We start from the raw sequence: 18,904 nt of genomic DNA on the forward strand, positions 1-18,904 counted from the left end.
AAAAAAAAAAAAAAAAAGAAAATGAGTGAAACCCCCTAGTACAACGACGCAGTGGGCGTGGCTACTTATAATTATCCCAAGGGCTGCTGAGTCAGGGTCCACTGCAGAGGAGGTGCACACACCTGCTGGTGCTTCCTCTCCATCTCCTCCAGCTCCCCTTCCACCTTCGTCTGCTTCTCTTTCACCTTCAACAGCTCCTCATCTTTGGCCTGGAGTTCTTCCTCCTGGCGGGTCACTTGGAGGAGAGGCTTCACCTGTGACGAGTTGAACAGTTCATCACTATAGCCCTGCGCACTCCTGCTGGCCTAAGTCTGCCACGAGGAAGACCTCAGCCCAGCCCACCTTGGTGAAGACGCGCCACCACTGCCAGTGCCGCAGCTTCAGGTATGCCGCACAGTTCCGCTGCAAGACCTTTAAGGCACTTAGCTGTTGCTGCTTCTTGGCAAAGGCCCTGAAGAACAGGAAGGAAAACACAGCTTCATAGGTGTTCGTGGGAAGGCCGTCTTAAGGCAGACAACCCTCAGGGACGGCTTTCCCAGGACCTCAGCTGAAGCAGACCCCAACCCTTTTGTTTCTCTTGTTGGTCCTGTGTGTTGTTTAGAATGTACATCTGTTCACCCAGATGCTGCTCCTGTGGGAATGCACCTTCCACAAGGGTAGAGCCTGTCAGTCTCATGCCCTCTTGCATTATGGGAACAAACGCAATACCCAGCCCAAAAATGTGCTTCAGAGGTGCTGGATTCACGAGTTTACTTACTTTCTGGCTAGGTAGCCTCTGCACACGGCTTGGAAAAAGATAATGATATCGGTAATTTTTAAATCCCTTTCTTCTTCCAAGTGCGCCAAAACTCCAGCTCGGAAAAATATCTTGCTCTGTCCAATTCTATACAGGTTTGGGTCCAGTTCTAAAGCCCGGATCTAAGAGAGAAGGATCCTGCTTATTTTTGCTATCATCATCATCATCATCATCATCATCATCATCATCATCATCATCATCATCATCATCATCATCACCACCACCACCATAAAGAATCCAGGTACACGCCTTTAATCCTGCCACTTGGAAGGCAGAGGCAGGCCGATCTCTCTCTCAGTTCCAGGACAGACAGGGCTATACGATAGAGACCCTGTCTCAAAGACCCCAAAACAATAACAAAAAGAAATATTACCATCCGCTCACAGGCCTGTTTGCCATCCATGAATCCTTTAGGAATAGCGTTGGGAGTTAGGATCTCATATCTGGAGAAAGAAAAGGCAGAGCAATGACGGGCAGCACAGAGACTTAGAGCAGAGCTAGAGATGGGCAGGTGATAGCCCCAGGCCTGGGCAGGTCCAGTTCCTACTCAGAAGTGGAGTAAAGACAAGGTTAATTCTCTCGGATTGAAGTGTAGCCTTAGGGGTCTGGCAGAGAAGAATCAAAGTTGGTATTGAAAGCCTTGTGTTTTTCTTCATTTCCCACAAAACATCCAAATCTTTAAGATGAAAAAAATCTGAGTCTTTGTACAAGACTTTGGACAAGCCAGTCAGCTTGTTATCAGATTATAAAAAGGCCACAAAGAGCAATGCCACGAGCTTCTGTGCAGAACCCCGGAAGATAACAGGGTGACATCCAGCAGGGCATTGGTATGCGTGTACTCATGGTCACTGAGTTCTGTGTTTAAAACTCTTTGTGAATAGCCACGCCTCAGCTAGAAAACCCTGCAGCAGAAAGTCAGCCATTGTAACTGAGTATCTCAGATGCCACTTAGGTCTTCTTTTCCTGGCAGTAAGACCAGACTACCAGACAGTGGCTGCTGACAGCCTACAACTGCAGCAGCTTCCAGGAAGGTACGAGGGGGCACGGATGAATGACAGCACTAAGGTCACAGGGACCCTTCTTTGACCTGGAAGCCCCTAATTATCTTATGGATCAACAATAGGCGTATTTTGAAATCTAATTTCCAGGAGAAAAAGAAAAAAAAAGAGCAACTGAGTTAACGACTTTATAAAATCACTTCCCAAAGCATTTCCCACCATGTCTGTCAGCTGCTACTGCACACCAATGAGTTTCTTCCCTTTAGCTTTTATCTTAATCTCTCTCTCATCTATTCACTTTTCCGTTATTCTAGAGGTGTGTCATTGTGTGCACACACACACATACACTGGAAAAATTTATATGCACAGATTCATATACTGAACAAAGATGGAACCACCCCAAAATATTTTCATAAATCTTTCTGGAGTATCTTAAACTTCTATTTATTTTATTTGTATTTTAACATACACTACCCATCTATCTTTAAAATACCTGTCATATTAAAATACATTAAAATTTCAAGTAGATGTGTCTGAACGAATGTTAAATTTCCAGCTGTTGTTCACCCCCTAGTTAACTTCCAGGCTTTGAAGACGGAGAACGTCTCAGTGCTCAGAAGCAGTCAATCAGGGTCTTCCCTTTGCAGGACCATACATAGGAAAGCCTCCCTCCTCTTATCAGCATTTTCATTCATGCTAAGGTAAGCTTGGACACAGACACAACAGGGAAAAGTTAGCGATACCTCTGTCTGAATTCCTGGAAAACTATCCGGTTGGGGAAGCCCTGGCGGCAGATCCTAATCCCTTCTAGGACACCATTGCAGCGAAGTTGATCTAGCACGAGATGTGGATCCAGTTTTCCAGCCTACGCGAGCAAACAACAGTTTCCAGTTTAATCTCAGTGTCCTGGTCCCGGCCAGCTCAGAACATGAGCATGTGCTCTGCCTCACATACCCGCTTTTCATGATTTGGAATGATGCAGCGAACGAAGTTGGGGTTGGTGTTTCGGAGAGTTGCCATCAGTTTGGTGAGAGACTCCTTGTAGAGCTGCCCAACAGTACGGAACATGCCTTTCTTGGTTTTATATGCAGAGCCAAAAGCTGTCTCAGTCATACCAGTGACTTGATCCAGACCTACAATGCGGTCCACTGGGGAGAGGAGAGGAGACAGCTGTGACCCAGGTGAGGCAGGGGGGATGGAGAGACAGTGATAGTTCAGCAGCACAAGCTTTGTGAACAGATGGTGAGAGGTGCCGTCTAGGAAAGGCAGGCAGCACATTCAGACACTGCACAAGCCGAGGAGCTAACAGCCACACACTGATACGGCAGGACTTTGCAGTACCTCCACAAGTTGCGCCTAGCACCATGGGGGCAGGTGCCTTCCACTGCGCTAGGCTAAGGTCTGCCTGCGAGATCTGCCATTACCTGGCAAATGGAAGGATCTCTGGCTGGCATTATTGATACACAGACTGATGTTGGGAGAAGTCTCCCGAGAAGAAATGGCTCAGCAAATACTCGTAAAGGAAAGTTGACTGGACAGATCCACTCAGTGGCTACGTCAGGGTTTAGGGCCCGGAGTTCTCCTGAGCCAGCACATGCCCAGTAAGAAAGCCATCTGAACCTGAGGAGCAAATGCAGGAAGAACAGCTCACTTCGATTCCGAGCAATGTGTGAACCTCAGCTGTCTCCTCAAAGTGCAAGTAAACACAAGACCACACACCGGGAAGGACTCTTCTGAGAACCACTGGCTGAGCCTCCTGAGCCTCGCCCAGATGGTTAAAGCAGATGGGGTTTTCACAGGTCAACACGACAGGCCCTTCTAACGCTGAGACTGGAAGAGTACCAGCCCCTAGCATATCCACTGCCTAAGGTGCCATGTGCTTTCTTCAAACATTTTATGAGAAACTAGAATAGGAATTGACCTGTCATTGTTCATGCCCTCCTCAACTCTGAGAGCCACCTCATCTGTGTGGGGACCGGGCCGTGGGTAGGGGCTCTATGCACAAGATTGCAGTTGGTTCTTGACTTCCGGTGAGGTTTCTACAGAAGAGGAGCTCCTGGTCAAGGGGTAAAGTACCTGAGGCAGGTCTGGGATGAAAGCTGGACGATGGCTGAGGGAGAGCTATGTGGTTTCCAGGCCCATGTGTGGGAGCTGCCCCTCTAAAGCCAGTATCAAAGCGACTCCTTGTGCCTGTGCCCTGGAGTTTACCCGTCATCTGGGACTCACTCTTCTCTGTCCCTTTGACCTATCTCCCTTTCACTAGAGCCCACTAACAATCACCGCTTCCTGTCCTGTAAGCTGTAAGCTTCCATCAAGTATGTGTTAATCCGTGTCTCTTTCTGGATCACCAGAGGCCAGCTTCTTTTCAGAGTTCACGCTTGCCACTCATCACCTCCACTACCTTCCCAGTATTTGGCCCACTGGGAAGTGAGCTTCTAGCCCAGTCTTCCTGCCCTACCCAGTACAGTCCAGGCAGGAGCCCACCTGTTGCTAAAGCAATGGACGCTGTCCTGTGCCTGTTTTCTTTGACCCCGGATGTTTACCTGCTGACCACCACAGCAGACTCCTTCACTTCGGGCTCTCTTGGCCCTGCCTACGCCCACTCCCAGCTTCTCCAGAGCCTCTCCCCTTTCTGCCTCTAGCTTTCAGTCCTGTGGTCTAAGGTAGGGACCTAAGCTCACATGAAAGCCTTCTAGGACATGGCAAGAAAAGAGCACAGACATCAGCCCTCGTCCCGTCTCCAGCCACGCTCTCAGTCATCTCACTTCATTGATTAAACTACAGATGCCCGGGTAACTAGCGCCCAGCCACCAGATGTGTTTCATCACATCTGTACATCACAGAGGCACCTCTGTCTTCTCCAAACTCTTGTGAAGTGTCTACGATGTCTGCTTTTACAGTACTACATCTGGTCTCATGCAGTATTGTAACATCTGTTATTAACATTCTTACTTCATGTGTTAGTGATAGAACAAAGCATATTTTTAAATATGTTTAAATCATAAAGTGGGAAGTGCAGTAAAAGAAAACAGCAAGAGCCGGGCGATGGTGGCGCACGCCTTTAATCCCAGCACTCGGGAGGCAGAGGCAGGCGGATCTCTGTGAGTTCGAGACCAGCCTGGTCTACAGAGCTAGTTCCAGGACAGGCTCCAAAGCCACAGAGAAACCCTGTCTCGAAAAACCAAAAAAAAAAAAAAAAAAAAAAAAAAAAAAAAAAAAAAAAAAGAAAACAGCAAGATGCTGAGGGAGAAACACAGTTAAGAGATCTCTCTCTGGGCGCTGCAGTTTAGTATGTGAAGACTAAGGATGAGACAGCGGGCCAATGAGTGCAGGGCGGGCAGGGCTGGGGGGACGACACTGTGAGCAGGGCCATTGGGAAGGTCTAGGCTCCTGGCTGGTGGCAGTCTGCATGAGTGACACTACAGAGGAGATGGCCCAGAAGGGTCAGGGCACATTCTCATGGCAGGACACCTTGCTTGCATGATTAACTCAGTATGAAAAGGAGATGTGTCAAGGACAGCTCCTAGAATTCTGGCTTGAGCAGCTGAGAACCTGGAGGGTGAGATCATGGGTTAGATGGGAGAGAAGTGAGCTTGTGGTTGGGTAGAAAGGACCTAAGCTCTGGATGTGATGTGTCTGCATCCCCCAAAGTGGAGGGGAGTGCCGAGGACAGGTAAGATGCCATAGCATGTTGCTAAGAAAAGAGGCTGGAACAACAAAGCAAACTGGGTTTGTCAACATGGCTGTTCAAGTTATAGGGCTGATAAGCTGCCCCAGGGGAAAACAGACACAGATGAGGGCTTGGGACGACTCTCTAAGCTGGACAAGGGAGGAAGAGGACAATGGCCAGGAGGAAGGGAACAGATAGGAATAACACTGATCCATTCTCTACCACCATCTGTTCAGTGTGGGCATTGCTCAATCCAGGTAGAAGCTGGGAGTCAGGGAGTCTTCCTGCACCCAGCTGCTGCTCTCCAGCCCTCTAGTCCTGCCTGGGGCCCGGCAACTCTCCTATGCAGCTCTTCCTCTGGCCTGCCGTCCCATTTATTTTCCACTCCTGGCTGTCACACCCTTCTGTCCGTTCACCTTCTATCTCAGTGTGATGTGTAATAGAACTGGGATTTCTCCCAGTCTGTCACACAGGATACAAGGAGCGGCATATCTTGAGCCAGAGTCAGACACCTGCCACCCACGAGCTGTGTGATCTTAGTCCCCTCCTCCAAAACAGAGCCAAGGAGATGTGCTTCGTGGTGAGGTGGCATCTGAACCATGCTTGGCCCTCCTGCTGCCATTCTCCAGTCTCTCCCCCGCAAGCCTGCATTCCAGCCGCCAGTCGCAGCCTCCGATGGACCAGGACTCGTCCATCTTTTCTTTTTGCCCTCCCCTGCTGGCCTCATGGCCAACTCCCCAACACTTGTACATCTCAATTCCTTAACTTCCTCAGATTACTCTTCTTTGGCTCTTGCCCCCACAGTGCTCACAAGGTACAGTAGGCTAATTCCCTTCTGTGACCTTTAACTCTTAGAGAAAAGTTCTCGAGAAAACACCACACGCTGTTCTAGGCATCTTTTCTGCTTGACTCAGCTTTCCAGGGAGGCTATTTCCCCAGCATCTCACATCCCAGGGGCTTGGGAGCTGTCTCCATGGTCACTCTGACCTATGACCACTAAGCCAGGACAACTGCTACTGCCTCCCTGACCACCTGGTGCGGGCCAGAGTGTGGTGCGGGCCAGAGCGTGGTGCGGGAACCTAGCAGCTATTGATTGAACGGTGGCTGGTGGAAAACAGACATTACCAAAAGAACAAATTATCACTGCCACAAGAGAGGCACACAAGAGAGATGGTGCCACACTTACTTCCCAAGGATTCATGACATTAGCTTTGCAGTAGGCCAGCAATGGGGCAGTTTTGTAACCTGCGTGCCACAGGTCCAGCTCACAATGCCAATAATCAAAAGCACTGCCATCATCAGCCTGATTTCAAATTTAATAGCTTTGGATTACTCTTTAAAATTATTCAAGTTTATCAAAAACTAATACTTTAGACTTTCAGATTGTTTTAGAATTTATCACTTAAAACTAGGGTTGGCTTCCACCACTGAGAGAAACTGTCCTGTTGGTAATAGAGAGACCCTCGAGGAGAGTCATTACATGACCCGGAGACCCTCGAGGAGAGTCATTACATGACCGGAGCACACCAGTAAACGTAGATTTCATTAAAAACCACGACTCGGATAAATTTCTAGTCTAGAAGGGTCTTTCCTTATGCAAATGATGAGAACAGAAGCAGAGAAAGGCAGAAAATGAAAATTCAGACGAGAGCATCAGCAGGCTGCAGTGAGCAGAGCCCTCGGTCGCCAAGCCCGGTTAGGGCTGGTGGTGGGCACGTGGGTCCACCCTGGGCTCCCTGGACGGTGCAAACAACTGCCAAGTGTTCCACTACCCTTTACTGCCCTGTGAGTCTTAGACAGTCAGAAACTAGGTGGATTTTATACTTATAATTTCAGAAAAGGGGATTTGTCATTTATCTCACCATAAAACTGCCATCACCAGGTTTTATAGAGGGTGACGTTGTCTAGGGCCAAGGGCCTTAACTGTCCCTGCCTGTGGAGGACAACCTAGGAGGTGAGGAGGCACAAGACATTTTCAAAGATCTGGCAGAAACATTAGTATCTGCTAAGCCTTTTGAAGTGTTTGAAATACTGTCGCTAATGTGAGTCAGAAGAGCGAGGAAACCTACTCCCTGTCCACTTTAACAGCCAGTCAGGGACGGCTAAGCAGAGACTACATTCTCCTGGCAAGAGTCTCCAGTGGGGCAAGCCTCAGGTTCCCCCGCAATGTTCGCAGCAATAGAATACTTCCCTGCTGAGTTAATGGCGCCTACTCAGCACCTGCAGATCTACAACCTGCACGTAGCTGGTGCTCAGGGCCAGCCTGGTGGAATAATCTTAGCGGACATAGAAATTTTTCAGAGGGGGGGATGGAGAGATGGCTCAGTGGTTAAGAGCACTGACTGCTCTTCCAGAGGTCCTGAGTTCAATTCCCAGCAACCACATGGTGGCTCACAGCCATCTATAATGAGACCTAGCGCCCCCTTCTGGCTTGCTGGCACACATGGAAGGAATGTTGTACACATAATAAATAAATAAATTTAAAAAAAGAGAAGAAAAAAAAAAGAAAATTTTCAGAGATTCCAGGAGGCAGAGAGGTCGATAAGATCATGGGATTGAAGGAGAAAGAAAGCAGACTTTCTTACCCAAGCACTAGAAAATCAGAGGACTGGCATGGCTCTCCTTTCCCTCCCCACCCTCTTTAAAAGCCTTTCTTCTCCCACAGGGCAATGGTTCATCTGCCTCTTCCTGTCAGGTTGATACTAGGATTTATATGGATATTGGTGGTCCATCTTGACTGTCTACTAGCTAAACCTGGGGACACTACAAGTTAATGTGGATTTGATTAAAAACAAAACAAGAAAACAGACAGTTATTACTTCTCATAATTAAAGCAGCTGCAGATTTAGCCATAGCAACATGCACATTTCTGAACATCAAGAACTAGCGCAAGCTGGGTGTGATGGCTTACGCCTTTAATCCCAGCACTTGGGGGGGAAAGGCAGGTGGATCTCTATGAGGTCAATCTGGTCAACAGAAGAGTTCCAGGACAGCCACGTCTACACAGAGAAACCATGTCTTGAAAAAAACAAACCAATGAACAAAAAAGCTAGGCCACTTCCCATGCTCCTGCGACCCTGCGAGCCCAGTGTCCTTGTCAGGTATCTGATGTGGGAGTGTCATATATCAATCTGTTGATTTCATTGGTTAAGTAATAAACAAACTGCTTGGGCTCATAGCTTAAAACGTAGGTGGGAGGAGTAAACAGAACAGAATGCTGGGAGGAAGAGGAAGTGAACTCAGACTGACAGCTCTGCTCTCTGGAGCAGAGACGCCATGCTCCCAGCTCCTGGGCGGATGCGGGGATAGCTCTGCTCTCTGAGGCACACGTGATGAAGCTCTGACCCAGGATAGACGTAGGCTAGAATCTCCCTGGTAAGCCACCTCGTGGGCTACACTAGAAATGGGCTAGTCCAGGTGCGAGAGTTAGCCGAGAAGAGGCTAGATAGAAATGGGCCAAGCAGTGTTTAAAAGAATACAGTGTCCGTGTAATTATTTCGGGGCATAAGCTAGCCAAGCGGCTGGGGTACTGGGGACGCAGCCCCGCCGCTCCTATTACTACAGGTATCAGTCACCCCAGTGCCGAAATGAAACCCCAGTGTTGAGGAACATTCTTTTCAGGTGTGTGGCTTTTGTTTACACTGCTTTTGTTTATCTCTGTGAAGCTGTGTTACTGTACCTGTCTAAAACACCTGATGGTCCTAATAAAGAGATGAACGGCCAGGAGCAAGGAAAGGCGGGGCTAGCAGAGAGTATAAATAGAAGGAGACTAGAGAATGAAGAAAAAAAAAGAAGAGCCAGAGAACAAGGAGAGGAGGACATCAGGGGCGAGCCACCTAGTCGCACAGCAAGCCATGGACAAAGAAGTAAAGAAAGGCATACAGAAATAGAGAAAGATAAAAGCTCAGAGGTAAAATGTAGTCGGGATAATTTAAGTTAAGAAAAGCTGGCACTAAACAAGCCAGGCTAAGGCTGGGCATTCGTTAAGTAATAATAAGCTTCCGTGTGTGTGATTTACTTGGGAGTTGGGTGGTAGGCCCTTCAAAAAAAAAAACCAAAAAACATCATACAGCAGTCAAGATAAAAAGGTATCATGGACCATGTACAACAACAACATCCATCCAGCTGAAAGACGAAGATGTCACTAAGCACAGACAGCCAAGCCCCGCCCCTAGGGTGGTATTAGGACAGGCACTGTGGCCACTGGACAACTCTGCCACTCAGTGGTGAGCACTGTCCTGCCATGCCTCTTGCTTTTCCTAAATGGAACTTCCACTGATGGCTTCTTAAAAAGTGTGTTGAGAGGTTTCACTGTGTAGCTCAGACTGGCCTTGTGGGTCTGCTGCCGCAGCCTCGCCAGCGCAGGGCTACAGGACACACCATGCTATTGGGACAGGGACAAGACTGCTTGTAGAGCCAGAAGATCCTCACGGCAGGTTTTGAACACAGCTAAAGTAAAGCACTTTCCCCTAAATTAAGGCAAATCTGACTCTCAGTCCAGTTAAGTACTACTACTGTATCTCAAGACGGCTTCTCGGCAAGATGGTCGGTTGTAGGGAGCCTTGGCCAGCAGCTCAACTCGCTTCATGGCATTCCCACATTTGGTGGTCTTTTTTCTCTCCTGGTACCTTTCAGGTCTGTTGGCTGCAATCCACGTGGGCCTCAACACCTGACTGGTACCATATACGAAGGGCGTGTAGGCACAGTTCAGTGCCGGGCAGATGGTTAGAAACCATGCAAGTCTAGAAGCACTGAGTAGCCCCAGCATCACTGACTCTGAGGTACTGCTCTCTGTGTGCTCAGTATCCTTGCTGCATCTTCCATATCTGCTCTGTCTTCAGAAATCTGGACTCCACAATAAACAGATCATTCCTTGAGGCTATAGTAGAAGCCTGGAGGACCCACATGTTTAAGTTGGGAATCCCTTCACTCCAGTCCTTCCTCCTTCTTATATGTTCTTTGGTGCTTCTCAACATCTCCACCCCAGGCTCATTTTTTTATCCTTTTTGTTTTGTTTTAGGGGCAGGGCCTATGTAGCCCTGGCGACAACCACACTTGGAAGCACAGCATCCACATTAGCGTGCAGGACTGCCAGTGTCTCCTTAATGGTCAGCATGTCAAGACCTCCAGTCAGTCCCAGAAACTGTCCTGTCTTCCAGGAAAGCACCGAAAACACAGCCTCTCGGATATTCATCTCTAAACCCCATGCCTTCCCCTGGGGTCTCTCAGACCTATAAACAGGTTTTGAGGAGAGAAGAACTTTGCTGCATAATACTGACAAAGTCAAGGTCTGCATAGATGGGTGGGCGGGATCTGAGAGAGGAGTCTGAGACCTTTGCCACTTCGGTTGAGGAGCTCAACCAAAAGCCACTGTGAGTCAGAGACAGACAGCTTTAGTGCTCGGTGGGAATGCGACAAGCTAGCTGCTTGTTTACTGAAATGAGGGCTTCTCCCCTGGATCTTGCCAGTACAATCAAATGTCTGGACTGTGCACCCGACATATCAATTCTCCCAGAGCAGGGTTAGGTCAAGCTACCCATGGAGACCGGTGTGTGGGGTTGCAGCTCACTCCAGCAACTTCCTCTATCTCTTCAGGGTATGTTTCCCAATGCCAGATGCTGGGGAAATGTGAGGTCCCAACAACAGGCCCTGACTGTTCCTTCAGAGACCTCCAGAGAGGGCACTTTGCTTCTGAGCCATCATAAACAGATTTTGCTAACTTTTCTGTTGTTTTGAGACTAGGTCTCACTCTAGAGCCCATGCTCACCTCAAACCTGTGATTTTCTGCCTCAGCCTTTCTCAAAATGCCAACCTTTGATAGATTGTAAAAGTCTGAAAAATTGCTTTAGCTCGCCTTCCTCTCGCTTCCTCTGGTCCCCAGGGCCAAAGACAACTGGGCTAAAGGTTTCTGCGTGAGAATCCCGGGGAGTTCTCACTGTGGGCTGTGCTGCCTGTCATCTCCTAGTCTGTACTCCCACTCCAAGCCTGCAGTTGGCTTCCTTCATAGCGTGCCAGCTGGAGCTGAGGGAAGTATCTTTACATGCACAGGTCTAGACCATTTAAAGAAGTAACCTCTGAGATGGGTTTAGCCTTTAACAGTCTCATGTTCCAAATTTATACACTTTATCTTCAAATATTGTTACTTTATAATTTCATTAAAAAGATTGGAAGACTAAGTGAGATCCATACTATCCGGGGGCTTTTGGGAACCCTCTGGCCCTAGGATATATCTGAAAATAGTACAAAATCTAAATATTTGGAGTCAATTATAAGAGCAAAGCATAAATTCTAAGAACATTCCACTGGGATGTCTCAAAATGAATACATCAAGCCTTATAAACAGGTTCAGTGCCTCCAGTTCAAAAGGAAAGGCCAACAGCCAGTTAATGTCCCAAATCCAAGCCAAAGGAACAAGGATGAGACCAACGATCCTGAGGTAAGCACAAATTTGTTCACAAAATGTAGTAGTTTCAAGAGAAACTTCTTAGAATTCCTTAAGAGCCGAGAACGTAAAGTGTGATTCAGGGACAGAAGAGACACCGTTTAGCAGAGCAGTTCCTGACAATCTGCGGGAAGTGTGTATCAAAATGGCACAGGTGGAAAAGGCAGCGACACCTTTAATACGCAACACTGCCAGTGCTGTGCGTAAAATAACAAGCGATGTGTAGGCATTAGCGACTCAATTGTTCACGCAAACACTTGCCTTGAAGTATAATAAAACGGAGCATGAAATGGGACGTTCATGCAGGCCTATGAGCAAAACGAACAGAAACCCCAAACCAACCCCGCCTCCCAGGCCTCCCAGCCAGCCCCCACCCCACCGTTTCTCCTGCGGCCTTAAAAGCCTTCTGTTTTGGAGGCCCTGCAGGCTGTATGCATTCACCTGGCGGCTCATGAAGACCAGAAACACTGTCATAGAAAGAAGCTCTCTGAATATTCTGAATCTCTAAAGCAGAGAAACAGTGAAAACAGGACAGAAGAGCAGATACACAAACACTTCAGTTAGTGTGAGACATTTGACATCACAAGTAAACTCTGAAATGGGGCCATCAAAGTAGCCAGTCCAGGGCAGATCCTATGCAAAAATTACTGTTTCGAGAATCTGTGCATTTGGATAAAGTTCTTTATGTAATAAATTTAAGCTGAATCAAAAGAGCATATTCCCAACTCCAGGTGTGAGCACCATGTATGTCATATTGACAACACCTAGGAGTAACGAGGCACTAGTTAATCTGTCTTGCGATTAGTACATCTGGGCAAGACTGTGGTTAAGTCAGAGTGCCAAGATAAATTACTGCCAAAATTTCCAGTACAGATTTTGGAAACATAATTTACTTCAAATACAAATGTCTAAAGAATTGGCTAACTACTCAAGCTCTGCTGTAGCAAACGGTACAATAACTTTAAAGTTTTGATCATGCCATTCACTCACGCAAGTGCCCTAGGGGGCACCGTACACAACAATGCAAGCTTTATTGTTGCTGTTTATCTATGTAAGGGACAAGGAAGGGCATGAGTTCCTATGTAGCTGGCTGAAAGATTCCCAACAACAGCTTTTACTAAAAGCGGGGCACTAGGGATCTCTAGGGCAGGGCTGCCATGAATACATGCATTCCTTTTGGTCCGGCCTTGAGAAAGCTGTGTGAAGCTCTCACATCAACTGGATTTTAACACAAAGTGTCTTCAGCTCAGAGGACTGTGCTGCCTTAGGCAAGCTGTATGCAACCATTGTATATTCTCTATTGTGTTCAACTCATCCTTCTCTGTTCTTGCATTCCAGGGGCACAAAAAGGAAATAATTACATTTCACCAGGAAAAAGTTTCTCTTAGCCCAAGAGACCTCTAAATCTTGAGGGACAGTGACAAGTCCCCATTTTGGCTCCCTCACCTGACTTCTGAGCCTGCCACTGACCTTGTGTGTAAAATCCAGTCCTCAAGCCTAGAACAGCCCAGGGCTGCCTCTCTACTTGTATTCTGCTCTATAATAGCATGTGCGCTGAGATCTCGTCTCAGATTTAACCAACTGTCCACTATGCTGGTGGGCCAAAGGACTTCCAGCTAACAGTGATACTCTCAAGAGAGCCAACACTGGATTATTCTAGAGTAGAAGCTAGCAGAGTCAAACCAAACCTGGCGCAGATGAGACTTCTCACCTCTGACAAGAGCGGCCACTGCACTCAAACCACGCATCTGTAGCAGGCACAGGACTAAAAACCAGCTGGGCGTACAATGTAACCTGCATGGTCAGACTAACACGGACGATGAGGGTTGGAAGGGTGTGTCTGCGCTCATATCAAGATGGAGGTCAGGATTCTCCATGCATGGCCCCAGCTCTCAGGCTCATCATCTGTGACCCCCGTGCACTCAATCACTCAGGCCACAGACTCCATCCTTACCCATCAGATCATCAGTTCTAAAACCTGCCCCTCTCCAGTATCTGTAACTAAAGAAAGGTAGAAGGAGGAAGCCCAGGAAGCTGGGAGCAATGACAACCCAGTTTGCCTGGGTCCTCACTGCATGGCAAGCGTGTCTGGGGCAGGGCACGGATATTTATGCTTCCGATCATCTCCCAGGCATTGGTGGAGTGCCAGTGTGGCTACGTACACAGGCTAAGCGCTCAGCCAGGGTCTCACACAACAGTTCGGGTAAGGAAAACAGACAGGAGGTCAAAGGGGGTTCATGCTACCAGAGTGCGTGCAAGTCCAGAACTTAATTTCTCCTACTTAGTCTCTGGGGCCCTCGTCGGCCTTCTCTGCCCTCTTCCTCTGCATCCCCTCCAGACCTACTCCTTTCTGTCACCTCCTGCACCCCTCACTTCCAGGGAGCTTCACCAGTCTGCCCAGACAACAACCCACCTTATTACATTTAGACTGACCAAACCTAGGGGGGTGCCCTTGATTCAAAGACGTCTGCACATTTCTCCATCTGGGTCATGCCACTAGGGTTGAGCCTGGCCTCAAACATCACCTCAGCCTTACTTCCTGCTTCCTGACCCTTCTGCCCAGCCTTACTATCCAGCCACAATGGACTCCTGAGTGCTGGCTTTCCACTTCCACACCAGCTCACCCTACTCGCTTTCCTGCTCCAAGTCACTCTAACTTGTTCTTTGACCTAGAAGGTGGGGCTGAGCATGACCTACCCCCTGGGGCTGGCAAATATTTATGACAAGCAGCACCACATGCCACTCCTCTGAGAGACTTTCCCATGTCCATACTGCCAACTCTTCACCAGGGCCTGGAGTGAGCCGAGCCTGGGCCTTTCTCCTGCTTCATGTTCAGTTTCTCAGATCCCATGGTGATAAGACTTAGAACAGGCCAACTCTGAAACCGCAGACCGAGCAAGGCCCAAGATCCTCTGCTGTGTACTTAGGCAGCACTTTAGACTAAGTAGGTCATTGCAAGGGACACTGTGCACTTGTAGGAGAGCCAGCCTTCTCTAAAGCCCCCCCCCCCTTGTATAGTCTCAGCACACCTCTTCACAGGGCACAGGCGTGCACGTGAGTGGCATGCCCCACCCCCTATGAGCTCCCTCCTATACAAGGACCTGGAACACACGGTCATTTCCGAGAGGACTGCCCTTCACATGGTCACTGTTCCCCTGGAGATTTTCTCTTCGTCCCTCCCTTTCTCCTTCCTTTGCATATTTGCCCAAAGCCTTCTCTGTCTCTTGTGCTTCTTTCTCTCTGCCTCTGAGAAGATGGCTGGACTAACACTCCTTGGGATGTTATCAAGAAAGCGAAGTGAGTTGGTTACTGAGTCCATGGTGGTCACCCGAGGTCCAGTGAGGAAGAGGGGCATAACTAGGATGAAGGGTGGCAGACGGCTAAGCTCTAGGCATGTGCTCCTATGAGGTCTAAAGAAATACAGCATTCTGTATCCTAGTAAAATCTAGCCTGTGGTAAGTATCACCAGAAATCAGCAAACACTTGAGGTCTCTACAGACAGAACAACTATGGGGAGCAATGGACACAGGCGCTGGCCTGCACACAGGATACTGAAGCATTCACTCACTAGCTACTATGCCTGCATGCATGCGTGTGCATATGTTCGTGATGGAAGATGCAGCTTGCTAGACCTGTGTCAGCACCAGGAAAAGGATCTTCTTTGGTTGTGCCTGTGCCTTTAAGTCATAACTTCAACTGTCACTGGGGAGCCTGAAGGATCCCGTAACTTTTTGTGGCTTTGAATGAGTAATGCTTCCATATTCTTCACAGCCATCTGACTAAGGGGGCAAGTGTCTTGTTATTTATTTCTTAATCCAGGTCTTCATAAAATGGACAACTTCTGACATAACGGCAGCCCTGCTCTAGGGAAAGATTTTAAAGTAATAAAAACATATGGATATATACAAACACACATGTAAGTGAGAGGACCATAAATAAACCTTAACTACAGAGGATTCAGGCCAAGCTTAAATCAAACACAGGCTCATCCTCACCATCTTTCCAAAGCTCAGCCACGAATCTGTCTGACGACTGGTGCAGGAGAGTTGCCACGTTGTCATTCAGAGGGTCCATGTTCTTCATCAGCCATTCATCTGCCTTATAGTCCACCTGCCCCGCACCAAAGCCAGAGAACACAAACCAAACACAAAAATAATTACCACCTTAATCAAAGGCTTTCACTAACCAGTCCTCAGACTGGACTCTCTCCATGGTCAGGTAGCTGAAATAGTGTATTTAAATATGCAGGCATGTGCACCATCACCTTATGCTACACAAAATGTACTGGCAGTAGAGGTGTGCACCACCATGCCCAGAGGCTCTATGTGTGTGTGTGTGTGTGTGTGTGGTGGTGTAAGCATGCACACGTGGGGCCAGGTCCACTTAGGTATCTTTGTATATCGCTCTCCACCTTACATTTTGAGCAGAGTCTCTCACTGATCCTATAGCTTTCTATTTCAGCCATTTTAGCTACCGGCTGGCAGTGAACCCTGGGACCTATTTCCCCACCATGCCTCCCAGAATGGGGTTAAGTGTATGCCACCATGCGTGACTTTGATGTGGGTGTTGAAGACCCAACCTCAGCCCCACCACCGATGCTTGTGCAGCGAGCCAGCTCCTCAGCCCCACCACGCATGCTTGTGCAGCGAGCCAGCCCCTCAGCCCCACCAGGCAGCTCTTCAGTCGCGCTGTCCCTTAAGGGCTCTCACCTTCCCTGCATAGTGGATAATGCAGAAGTCAGCTCTGTCTTTCAGTTGCCGTGGCTTTTGAAACTTGGAGTGGGAACCTTGCTCCTGAACCAGTTTTTCAACAAAAGTTTTATCCGTGGCTTTAGGGAACCAGCATTCTTCATCCAGGAGGGCCAGCACACCAGGAGGATTGGCCTGATAACGAAAGGCAGAGGGGACTGACCAACTGACACTGGCACCACAGGGGTGACAGGTCACTGCTAAGATGATTAGCTTCATGAAGATCTATGGAAAAAAACAATCTCTAGAATGGAAAGTATGTCCAAGTCATAACAAACCAATAATTCAAACATGATCATAAACTACTAATATCCCTGTAGAAATGGATAACTTACTGAATAAACCCTGAAATATGTACATTGCAAGTAAACTAATTCCACGAAAGCATCAAATACAGATGCCAGAAGGAGGGGATGGGAAGGAGTGGAGGGGTGAAGTGGATATTCTGTGTTCAGTGGCTGGCTGGATATACTATAAAACTAAAACTAATCAGTTATCTCAGACATTTCACATGCTAAACAACTTAAGATTTTAAGTAATGATTAAATAAGCTGTATCATTTCTGGTTGGTAAAACACCTAAAGCTATTACTAAGTGTAGCACGGTGTGGTTGTGTGAATGAAAATGTCCCCAGACTCTGGCATTTGAATAACCAGTCCCCAGTTGATGGAGATGCTTGGGGAGGCTTAGCTTTGCTGGAGGAAGTACTGGAGGTTTTAAAGTCACACACCATTCCAAGTTCACTCTCCAGCTGTTCCTGCCACCACACCTGCTGTCTGCTCCCACAATTCCCCGACATGATGGACTCTCATCCCTCTGAAACCATAAGCCAAATAAATTCTTCCCTCTGTTAGCGGCCTTGTTCTATCATGGCAGCAGGATACTGACTGATAAACTATCAAAAGTGATAACATAAGTCAGCAGTCACTTTAAAACACCTTGGCAAATCCAGAGACAGAAAGTACATCGGCAGTAACACGCTGGGCATGTGTGTGTGGTGGGGGAGGGGGCTGTTAACACGTATGAGGATTTTAGTGGGGTGAGGTTATGAAAATGTAGAATTAATGGCGATGGTCTTGTAATGTTATGATATAGCACAAAACCCAAACCACTGACTTGTAGCCTTAACAGGCAGACTGATGTATATGAATTATATCTTAATAAATATACTACTCAGTGTCTACTCAGGAGGGCTTCTGGGCCACCACTTACTGCTGCAGAGCCAGCACGGCTGGCATGTGACAGACACAGCACCGAATCACATTCTGCATCCTTCTTGTGAAATTGCTTTTCACTGGGGGGTGGGTTCAAAACTTTAGAATCCATTTTTCAAGTATTTATTGGGTGAAGAGCTAGCTGTATACACAAATACTATTTTAAAGGCAAGTAGAGGTTATGGTACAAATAAAGCAATGTGAAGATATAACAGGCACAGCACCGGCACCGGCTGACTGGACTGCAAGGTACGCAGGACACAGGACTCCTTTTTGAGACCCTTACCCCACGGCTCCTTCTCAAAGAACTTTCAGGGTTTCTGATCAGTTAAAGAGGTTTGAAAGTCCATATTATCCATGTTTGCCACTCCTGGAGGAGCTATGGTCACAGCTGGGGCCACTGAGCCAGGGTCACGGGGCAGACAGCTGGGACCACTGAGCCAGGGTCACGGGGCAGACAGCTGGGGCTACTGTCAGGGTTTTGAGAGATGAACCACTACACCGATGTTAAGGTCACAGAAACATTTGTCTTTTACTATAATTTCAATCTCCAATCCCTTTGAATGAAAACACCCCTAAATTCTTTTTTGTTTTAGATTTGTTATTTTTGTGAGTCTGAGCACATGCATGCAGGTGCCCATGGAGGCCAGAAGAGGGCAGGGAGGAGAGGGAAGTGGGAAGGAACTCACCTCCTGCCTGAGTGCCTAGGTATATCTACTTTTGTAACTGCTCTACCTGTCTAGCCCAATACTTCCTATTTCAATGGGATAATCAGTCACCAAGTCCTGCCAACAATTTTCCCTAGAACATTCTCTCATGGCATCTGCTTCTGTGAAGACTGTGTTGCTGCTGGCCTGCTGCGGCACTGACTTTTCTCCATGCACCATGCACCACATAGAGCCCATGCCATGCAAAGCCATGAGCTCCCACTGTGATCTGTTTTTTGGTCTCAAGACTGGGACCTGGAGGAGCAGTGGCATGCCCTAGGCTCTCCTGTAAGCCCCTAGCTCCCTCACCCTGCATTTCTAGGACATAC

General features: G+C 47.9%; 1 protein-coding gene across 6 annotated transcripts in view; it reads right to left on the minus strand.

Moving 5' to 3' along the window:
* The window catches only part of Myh10 (myosin heavy chain 10), a 131,164-nt gene that overhangs the window by 32,331 nt on the left and 79,929 nt on the right, over positions 1–18,904 (minus strand). For 4 of the 6 annotated variants that reach the window (XM_026780414.1, XM_013347182.2, XM_005349821.3 and 1 more), the window contains 9 exons: positions 16,616–16,789; positions 15,902–16,016; positions 12,348–12,410; positions 2,749–2,942; positions 2,538–2,659; positions 1,170–1,239; positions 758–918; positions 343–451; positions 123–254 (listed from right to left, as the gene is read on the minus strand). In XM_026780414.1, coding sequence (XP_026636215.1) covers positions 123–254; positions 343–451; positions 758–918; positions 1,170–1,239; positions 2,538–2,659; positions 2,749–2,942; positions 12,348–12,410; positions 15,902–16,016; positions 16,616–16,789 — 1,140 coding nt within the window. The remainder of the gene's footprint in view (positions 1–122; positions 255–342; positions 452–757; positions 919–1,169; positions 1,240–2,537; positions 2,660–2,748; positions 2,943–12,347; positions 12,411–15,901; positions 16,017–16,615; positions 16,790–18,904) is intronic. The other 2 variants (XM_026780418.1, XM_026780416.1) reach the window with 1 other exon arrangement.

Source organism: Microtus ochrogaster, chromosome 7 (genome assembly GCF_000317375.1).
Source record: "Microtus ochrogaster isolate Prairie Vole_2 chromosome 7, MicOch1.0, whole genome shotgun sequence".
Lineage (NCBI taxonomy): Eukaryota > Metazoa > Chordata > Mammalia > Rodentia > Cricetidae > Microtus > Microtus ochrogaster.